General features: G+C 46.0%; 1 protein-coding gene across 4 annotated transcripts in view; it reads right to left on the bottom strand.

The window, feature by feature from the left end:
• The window catches only part of gys1 (glycogen synthase 1 (muscle)), a 64,314-nt gene that overhangs the window by 17,409 nt on the left and 36,905 nt on the right, over positions 1–10,000 (bottom strand). For all 4 annotated transcript variants that reach the window (XR_009803841.1, XR_009803840.1, XM_061884708.1 and 1 more), the window contains exons 6-8: positions 4,167–4,311; positions 3,824–3,941; positions 3,631–3,751 (exon numbers count right to left, since the gene is read on the bottom strand). Coding sequence is in view for 2 of the 4 variants with exons in the window: in XM_061884708.1 (XP_061740692.1) it covers positions 3,631–3,751; positions 3,824–3,941; positions 4,167–4,311 (384 nt within the window). In the remaining 2 variants the exon portion in view is untranslated. The remainder of the gene's footprint in view (positions 1–3,630; positions 3,752–3,823; positions 3,942–4,166; positions 4,312–10,000) is intronic.

Genomic DNA, 10,000 nt, shown 5'->3' with positions numbered 1-10,000 from the left:
CATTCACCACCATCTTGTTCAATGTCTGCTTCTTTCACCACCATCTTGTTCAATGTCTGCTTCACCATCTTGTTCAATGTCTGCTTCATTCACCACCATCTTGTTCAATGTCTGCTTCATTCACCACCATCTTGTTCAATGTCTGCTTCATTCACCACCATCTTGTTCAATGTCTGCTTCTTTCACCACCATCTTGTTCAATGTCTGCTTCACCATCTTGTTCAATGTCTGCTTCATTCACCACCATCTTGTTCAATGTCTGCTTCATTCACCACCATCTTGTTCAATGTCTGCTTCATTCACCACCATCTTGTTCAATGTCTGCTTCTTTCACCACCATCTTGTTCAATGTCTGCTTCACCATCTTGTTCAATGTCTGCTTCATTCACCACCATCTTGTTCAATGTCTGCTTCATTCACCACCATCTTGTTCAATGTCTGCTTCATTCACCACCATCTTGTTCAATGTCTGCTTCATTCACCACCATCTTGTTCAATGTCTGCTTCATTCACCACCATCTTGTTCAATGTCTGCTTCATTCACCACCATCTTCAAAACCACCACAAAAACAGAATGCTGGACGACAGCAAAGACTTACAGCGTGTGCAGCACAAGACAAGAAGTAAAAGACTACACACAGGAAATGAGCAAAAAAGGTCAAATGCATCAGGGTGTGATGTGACAGGTGGTGACAGTACACCTACTTTGAGACAAGAGCTATAGTCATGCATGCTTGCTTATGCTTTAAATTCATATCCAACAATTGCCACGACCACTTTTTACTGTCAATATCAGCTGCTGAATTTCATTTTTTTAATGTTTTCTGCTAGCGATGTGCCACGAGATTTTTTTCCACTGAAAAAAATGTGCCTTGGTTCAGAAAAGATTGACAAACACTGAACTATTCAATTCCAAGTATCATTATATAATGAGCCACCCGGGTATTTTTGATCATTTTGTCCCATTTGAAGATGGAAACTTGAAGTAGCGCCAAGAAGAACAAAGAGCAAAGCACTCACTCTCAGCAGATAGTTGAGTCTTGCTAGAGCCTCCAGGAAGAGGTCTTAGAGCACTTATTCTCAGCAGATAGTTGAGTCTAGCTAGAGCCTCCAGGAAGAGGTCTTAGAGCACTCACTCTCAGCAGATAGTTGAGTCTTGCTAGAGCCTCCAGGAAGAGGTCTTAGAGCACTCACTCTCAGCAGATAGTTGAGTCTCGCTAGAGCCTCCAGGAAGAGGTCTTAGAGCACTCACTCTCAGCAGATAGTTGAGTCTAGCTAGAGCCTCCAGGAAGAGGTCTTAGAGCACTCACTCTCAGCAGATAGTTGAGTCTCGCTAGAGCCTCCAGGAAGAGGTCTTAGAGCACTTATTCTCAGCAGATAGTTGAGTCTAGCTAGAGCCTCCAGGAAGAGGTCTTAGAGCACTCACTCTCAGCAGATAGTTGAGTCTTGCTAGAGCCTCCAGGAAGAGGTCTTAGAGCACTCACTCTCAGCAGATAGTTGAGTCTAGCTAGAGCCTCCAGGAAGAGGTCTTAGAGCACTTATTCTCAGCAGATAGTTGAGTCTCGCTAGAGCCTCCAGGAAGAGGTCTTAGAGCACTCACTCTCAGCAGATAGTTGAGTCTAGCTAGAGCCTCCAGGAAGAGGTCTTAGAGCACTTACTCTCAGCAGATAGTTGAGTCTCGCTAGAGCCTCCAGGAAGAGGTCTTAGAGCACTTATTCTCAGCAGATAGTTGAGACTTTGTAGAGCCTCCAGGAAGAGGTCTTAGAGCACTTACTCTCAGCAGATAGTTGAGTCTCAGTAGAGCCTCCAGGAAGAGGTCTTAGAGCACTCACTCTCAGCAGATAGTTGAGTCTAGCTAGAGCCTCCAGGAAGAGGTCTTAGAGCACTCACTCTCAGCAGATAGTTGAGTCTCAGTAGAGCCTCCAGGAAGAGGTCTTAGAGCACTTACTCTCAGCAGATAGTTGAGTCTTAGTAGAGCCTCCAGGAAGAGGTCTTAGAGCACTTACTCTCAGCAGATAGTTGAGTCTCGCTAGAGCCTCCAGGAAGAGGTCTTAGAGCACTTACTCTCAGCAGATAGTTGAGTCTTGCTAGAGCCTCCAGGAAGAGGTCTTAGAGCACTTACTCTCAGCAGATAGTTGAGTCTCGCTAGAGCCTCCAGGAAGAGGTCTTAGAGCACTTACTCTCAGCAGATAGTTGAGTCTCAGTAGAGCCTCCAGGAAGAGGTCTTAGAGCACTCACTCTCAGCAGATAGTTGAGTCTCGCTAGAGCCTCCAGGAAGAGGTCTTAGAGCACTTACTCTCAGCAGATAGTTGAGTCTCAGTAGAGCCTCCAGGAAGAGGTCTTAGACCACTTACTCTCAAGAGATAGTTGAGTCTTGCTAGAGCCTCCAGGAAGAGGTCTTAGAGCACTTACTCTCAGCAGATAGTTGAGTCTTAGTAGAGCCTCCAGGAAGAGGTCTTAGAGCACTCACTCTCAGCAGATAGTTGAGTCTCGCTAGAGCCTCCAGGAAGAGGTCTTAGAGCACTTACTCTCAGCAGATAGTTGAGTCTCAGTAGAGCCTCCAGGAAGAGGTCTTAGACCACTTACTCTCAAGAGATAGTTGAGTCTTGCTAGAGCCTCCAGGAAGAGGTCTTAGAGCACTTACTCTCAGCAGATAGTTGAGTCTTAGTAGAGCCTCCAGGAAGAGGTCTTAGAGCACTCACTCTCAGCAGATAGTTGAGTCTAGCTAGAGCCTCCAGGAAGAGGTCTTAGAGCACTTACTCTCAGCAGATAGTTGAGTCTCGCTAGAGCCTCCAGGAAGAGGTCTTAGAGCACTTACTCTCAGCAGATAGTTGAGTCTCAGTAGAGCCTCCAGGAAGAGGTCTTAGACCACTTACTCTCAAGAGATAGTTGAGTCTTGCTAGAGCCTCCAGGAAGAGGTCTTAGAGCACTTACTCTCAGCAGATAGTTGAGTCTTAGTAGAGCCTCCAGGAAGAGGTCTTAGAGCACTCACTCTCAGCAGATAGTTGAGTCTTAGTAGAGCCTCCAGGAAGAGGTCTTAGAGCACTCACTCTCAGCAGATAGTTGAGTCTTAGTAGAGCCTCCAGGAAGAGGTCTTAGAGCACTTATTCTCAGCAGATAGTTGAGACTTTGTAGAGCCTCCAGGAAGAGGTCTTAGAGCACTCACTCTCAGCAGATAGTTGAGTCTCGCTAGAGCCTCCAGGAAGAGGTCTTAGAGCACTTACTCTCAGCAGATAGTTGAGTCTTAGTAGAGCCTCCAGGAAGAGGTCTTAGAGCACTCACTCTCAGCAGATAGTTGAGTCTCGCTAGAGCCTCCAGGAAGAGGTCTTAGAGCACTTACTCTCAAGAGATAGTTGAGTCTTGCTAGAGCCTCCAGGAAGAGGTCTTAGAGCACTTACTCTCAGCAGATAGTTGAGTCTCACTAGAGCCTCCAGGAAGAGGTCTTAGAGCACTTACTCTCAGCAGATAGTTGAGTCTTGCTAGAGCCTCCAGGAAGAGGTCTTAGAGCACTTACTCTCAGCAGATAGTTGAGTCTCACTAGAGCCTCCAGGAAGAGGTCTTAGAGCACTTACTCTCAGCAGATAGTTGAGTCTCGCTAGAGCCTCCAGGAAGAGGTCTTAGACTACTTACTCTCAGCAGATAGTTGAGTCTTGCTAGAGCCTCCAGAAAGAGGTCCGCTCCCTTGTTGATGAACTCGTACCTCCCGGCGATGAAGAGGAACAAGCACTTGTCCAGGTCGAAGTCCAGGTGCCTGAGGGTCCAAGAAAAAGCCAAATAAGTATAAAAAACAATGGATGAATGAATAAAAAGAAGTGTGGCTGACCCGTAAAAATGCCCCCTGACAAACTCCTGAATGCGATTCTTGCTTTGGGCGTGGAGGTTCTGGAACTCGTGCACGGCCGAGAACTTCTTGACGTTCAGCCCGTTGGGAGTGACAATGTCTGCGTGGGATAAGAAACACAATTCTGTATTCAAATCACAGGAACCCATGAGGTCTTCAAGACATCATGGATGGCCTCTTTTCAACACCAACTTCTCCAGTAGTGCCCTCTGCTGGATGCAACGCTACTTGCAGATAGAAGGTCACAGTCATCCTATCTGGAGTCCCACAGGGCTCAGTACTCGGCCCGGTCCTCGGGTTAAACTTTGCTCCCGGTCTGGCGTACCTGGCTTCCTCTTGAGCAGGTGCTCCGCCTCGATTGCCGTGATCTGCGAAACGGTGGTGAAGACGTGCGCGCAATGCGCCGCCGCCCGCTCCAGACAGTAGCGGTGGTAGATCTGTCGGTCGCCCGCTTCCTTGTCCACGTTGAACTGGTCCACACACACAAGACAAGCAGACCGGATGTCGGAATACTTATGTGGAAGTTGTCACACAACTCTTATGCTTAAAGGACGTTGCTATAGTTATTATCAATTGTGCTGAAGTTGTACTTTTCAATCTTTTCAAAGGGACAACTTGCAATCCGGGATTGCGAGTCGTCTCGTATCAGTAATTGTGACTGACTGCCAAGGGCGAACATCGAGTACCGTGACGCAGACAGAGCAGAGACAGGGCGATATCACGAATGTCAGCACATTTGCATTTCTGAATAATCATATTTTGTGTCTAACTGGGGCTGCTTGAATTACCCCCCCTCCTTCAGAAGCAGCCTCAGTGATGTAACCAGAGACCTCCCGAATAAATAGAGGAGCACGTGGGCTGGACTTTTAGAACGTAGTTTGGATCTGTAACTGAGTGTACAGCCCAATATGTCTCTCCTCATGAGCCAAATTGAACTCTGTCTCTACATGATTCCTTGTTTCTTGTCTGTTTAATAGATGTTTGAACCTGACACCGGATCCCTTTGCTTTCTTCATTACAAAGCAGCAGGGATTTATTTCAGAACCAGTACAAAGACTATGGATTGGAGTCGAGTCGTGTGTGATCTTGTACTACAGATTTGTTGCCATTGAAATACTCAGATTTGATATGCACTTTTCTGCTTTTATAGGATTGTAGTCTAGTTTCAGACATACTGTATCTATGGATGTTGTCCCTTGGGTTTCATGAGCCCAACTTTTTGTAAGAATGGCCAAAGGTTCGTCACACTTCTCCATCATCGTGCTGGAAAACTCCTTTGTTTTTCCCGCGTGTCGTTCTGCGGGATAGACTATCCAAACACAGAAAGTCACACCTTGCCAACTTTGCTTTCTTTCTTCTTTCTATCCGAGTCCCAAGGTGGAAGCTAGCAATCAGTCTGCTCCACTGTTCCAGTCCTCTGTCCATTAGTACAGGACTCCCCAGTCTTTTTTGAACCAGGGGCCGCTTTAACTCGAAAGGCTGAGTAACCACATGCGTGGACAGCACCTTGGAGCTCGCATTTCCAAAACACTGTAGACTACTGAATTGGGGTCTTATGTGGACACTTGTACTGCCACCTGGTGGTGTCAGGAGAGTAAAACATACAATGGAATTTGGGAAAAAATGTAAAAATAACAATTAGTATGTCGTGTGTCACTAAGGTGTCGAACCAAGTCGTGTGTCACTAAGGTGTCGAACCAAGTCGTGTGTCACTAAGGTGTCGAACTAAGTCATGTGTCACTAAGGTGTCAAACTAAGTCGTGTGTCACTAAGGTGTCGAACTAAGTCATGTGTCACTAAGGTGTCAAACCAAGTCGTGTGTCACTAAGGTGTCAAACTAAATCGTGTGTCACTAAGGTGTCGAACTAAGTCATGTGTCACTAAGGTGTCAAACTAAGTCGTGTGTCACTAAGGTGTCGAACCAAGTCGTGTGTCACTAAGGTGTCGAACTAAGTCGTGTGTCACTAAGGTGTCCAACTAAATCGTGTGTCACTAAGGTGTCGAACTAAGTCGTGTTTCACTAAGGTGTCGAACTAAGTCGTGTGTCAGTAAGGTGTCGAACTAAGTCGTGTGTCACTAAGGTGTCGAACTAAGTCGTGTGTCACTAAGGTGTCGAACTAAGTCGTGTGTCACTAAGGTGTCGAACTAAGTCGTGTGTCACTAAGGTGTCGAACTAAGTCGTGTGTCACTAAGGTGTCGAACTAAGTCGTGTGTCACTAAGGTGTCGAACCAAGTCGTGTGTCACTAAGGTGTCGAACCAAGTCGTGTGTCACTAAGGTGTCGAACTAAGTCGTGTGTCACTAAGGTGTCAAACTAAGTCGTGTGTCACTAAGGTGTCAAACTAAGTCGTGTGTCACTAGGGTGTCGAACTAAGTCGTGTGTCACTAAGGTGTCCAACTAAGTCGTGTGTCACTAAGGTGTCAAACTAAGTCGTGTGTCAATAAGGTGTTGAACTAAGTCGTGTTTCACTAAGGTGTCCAACTGAGTCGTGTGTCACTAAGGTGTCAAACTAAGTCGTGTGTCAATAAGGTGTTGAACTAAGTCGTGTTTCACTAAGGTGTCGAACTAAGTCGTGTGTCACCAAGGTGTCGAACTAAGTCGTGTGTCACTAAGGTGTCCAACTACGTCGTGTGTCACTAGGGTGTCGAACTAAGTCGTGTGTCACTAAGGTGTCCAACTAAGTCGTGTGTCACTAAGGTGTCAAACTAAGCCGTGTGTCAATAAGGTGTTGAACTAAGTCGTGTTTCACTAAGGTGTCGAACTAAGTCGTGTGTCACCAAGGTGTCGAACTAAGTCGTGTGTCACTAAGGTGTCCAACTAAGTCGTGTGTCACTAAGGTGTCGAACTAAGTCGTGTGTCACTAGGGTGTCGAACCAAGTCGTGTGTCACTAAGGTGTCGAACTAAGTCGTGTGTCACTAAGGTGTCCAACTAAGTCGTGTGTCACTAAGGTGTAGAACCAAGTCGTGTGTCACTAAGGTGTCGAACCAAGTCGTGTGTCACTAAAGTGTCCAACTAAGTCGTGTGTCACTAAGGTGTCAAACTAAGTCGTGTGTCACTAAGGTGTTGAACTACGTCGTGTTTCATTAAGGTGTCGAACTAAGTCGTGTGTCACTAAGGTGTCCAACCAAGTCGTGTGTCACTAAGGTGTCAAACTAAGTCGTGTGTCACTAAGGTGTCGAACTAAGTCGTGTGTCACTAAGGTGTCCAACTAAGTCGTGTGTCACTAAGGTGTCGAACCAAGTCGTGTGTCACTAAGGTGTCCAACTAAGTCGTGTGTCACTAAGGTGTCAAACTAAGCCGTGTGTCAATAAGGCGTTGAACTAAGTCGTGTGTCACTAAGGTGTCAAACCAAGTCGTATGTCACTAAAGTGTCCAACTGAGTCGTGTGTCACTAAGGTGTCAAACTAAGTCGTGTGTCAATAAGGTGTTGAACTAAGTCGTGTTTCACTAAGGTGTCGAACTAAGTCGTGTGTCACTAAAGTGTCGAACTAAGTCGTGTGTCACTAAGGTGTCCAACTAAGTCGTGTGTCACTAAGGTGTCGAACCAAGTCGTGTGTCACTAAGGTGTCCAACTAAGTCGTGTGTCACTAAGATGTCAAACTAAGTCGTGTGTCAATAAGGTGTTGAACTAAGTCGTGTTTCACTAAGGTGTCGAACTAAGTCGTGTGTCACTAAGGTGTCGAACCAAGTCGTGTGTCACTAAGGTGTCGAACCAAGTCGTGTGTCACTAAGGTGTCGAACTAAGTCGTGTGTCACTAAGGTGTCCAACTAAGTCGTGTGTCACTAAGGTGCCAAACTAAGTCGTGTGTCACTAAGGTGGCGAACCAAGTCGTATGTCACTAAAGTGTCCAACTGAGTCGTGTGTCACTAAGGTGTCGAACTAAGTCGTGTGTCACTAAGGTGTCGAACTAAGTCGTGTGTCACTAAGGTGTCGAACCAAGTCGTATGTCACTAAAGTGTCCAACTGAGTCGTGTGTCACAAAGGTGCCAAACTAAGTCGTGTGTCAATAAGGTGTTGAACTAAGTCGTGTTTCAGTAAGGTGTCGAACTAAGTCGTGTGTCACTAAGGTGTCGAACCAAGTCGTGTGTCACTAAGGTGTCGAGCTAAGTCGTGTGTCACTAAGGTGTCCAACTAAGTCGTGTGTCACTAAGGTGTCGAACTAAGTCGTGTGTCACTAAGGTGTCCAACTAAGTCGTGTGTCACTAAGGTGTCGAACTAAGTCGTGTGTCACTAAGGTGTCCAACTAAGTCGTGTGTCACTAAGGTGTCGAACTAAGTCGTGTGTCACTAAGGTGTCGAACCAAGTCATATGTCACTAAAGTGTCCAACTAAGTCGTGTGTCAATAAGGTGTTGAACTAAGTCGTGTTTCACTAAGGTGTCCAACTAAGTCGTGTGTCACTAAGGTGTCGAACCAAGTCGTGTGTCACTAAGGTGTCCAACTAAGTCGTGTGTCACTAAGGTGTCGAACTAAGTCGTGTGTCACTAAGGTGTCCAACTAAGTCGTGTGTCACTAAGGTGTCGAACTAAGTCGTGTGTCACTAAGGTGTCGAACCAAGTCATATGTCACTAAAGTGTCCAACTAAGTCGTGTGTCAATAAGGTGTTGAACTAAGTCGTGTTTCACTAAGGTGTCCAACTAAGTCGTGTGTCACAAAGGTGTCGAACCAAGTCGTGTGTCACTAAAGTGTCCAACTAAGTCGTGTGTCACTAAGGTGTCAAACTAAGTCGTGTGTCAATAAGGTGTTGAACTAAGTCGTGTTTCACTAAGGTGTCGAACTAAGTCGTGTGTCACTAAGGTGTCGAACTAAGTCGTGTGTCACTAAGGTGTCGAACCAAGTCGTGTGTCACTAAAGTGTCCAACTAAGTCGGGTGTCACTAAGGTGTCAAACTAAGTCGTGTGTCAATAAGGTGTTGAACTAAGTCGTGTTTCACTAAGGTGTCGAACTAAGTCGTGTGTCACTAAGGTGTCAAACTAAGTCGTGTGTCACTAAGGTGTCAAACTAAGTCGTGTGTCACTAAGGTGTCGAACTAAGTCGTGTGTCACTAAGGTGTCGAACTAAGTCGTGTGTCACTAAGGTGTCAAACTAAGTCGTGTGTCACTAACGTGTCGAACTAAGTCGTGTGTCACCAAGGTGTCGAACTAAGTCGTGTGTCACTAAGGTGTCAAACTAAGTCGTGTGTCACTAAGGTGTCAAACTAAGTCGTGTGTCACTAAGGTGTCCAACTAAGTCGTGTGTCACTAAGGTGTCGAACTAAGTCGTGTGTCACTAAGGTGCCCAACTAAGTCGTGTGTCACTAAGGTGTCCAACTAAGTCGTGTGTCACTAAGGTGTCGAACTAAGTCGTGTGTCACTAAGGTGTCCAACTAAGTCGTGTGTCACTAAGGTGTCGAACTAAGTCGTGTGTCACTAAGGTGTCCAACTAAGTCGTGTGTCACTAAGGTGTCCAACTAAGTCGTGTGTCACTAAGGTGTCGAACCAAGTCGTGTGTCACTAAGGTGTCGAGCTAAGTCGTGTGTCACTAAGGTGTCCAACTAAGTCGTGTGTCACTAAGGTGTCGAACTAAGTCGTGTGTCACTAAGGTGTCCAACTAAGTCGTGTGTCACTAAGGTGTCGAACTAAGTCGTGTGTCACTAAGGTGTCAAACCAAGTCATATGTCACTAAAGTGTCCAACTAAGTCGTGTGTCAATAAGGTGTTGAACTAAGTCGTGTTTCACTAAGGTGTCCAACTAAGTCGTGTGTCACTAAGGTGTCGAACCAAGTCGTGTGTCACTAAGGTGTCGAACTAAGTCGTGTGTCGCTAAGGTGTCGAACTAAGTCGTGTGTCACTAAGGTGTCCAACTAAGTCGTGTGTCACTAAGGTGTCGAACTAAGTCGTGTGTCACTAAGGTGTCGAACCAAGTCATATGTCACTAAAGTGTCCAACTAAGTCGTGTGTCAATAAGGTGTTGAACTAAGCCGTGTTTCACTAAGGTGTCCAACTAAGTCGTGTGTCACTAAGGTGTCGAACCAAGTCGTGTGTCACTAAAGTGTCCAACTAAGTCGTGTGTCACTAAGGTGTCAAACTAAGTCGTGTGTCAATAAGGTGTTGAACCAAGTCGTGTTTCACTAAGGTGTCGAACTAAGTCGTGTGTCACTAAGGTGTCGAACTAAGTCGTG

This window comes from Nerophis ophidion, linkage group LG23 (genome assembly GCF_033978795.1).
Source record: "Nerophis ophidion isolate RoL-2023_Sa linkage group LG23, RoL_Noph_v1.0, whole genome shotgun sequence".
Classification (NCBI taxonomy): Eukaryota; Metazoa; Chordata; class Actinopteri; order Syngnathiformes; family Syngnathidae; genus Nerophis; species Nerophis ophidion.
This window is presented reverse-complemented; position numbering and strand designations above follow the sequence as displayed.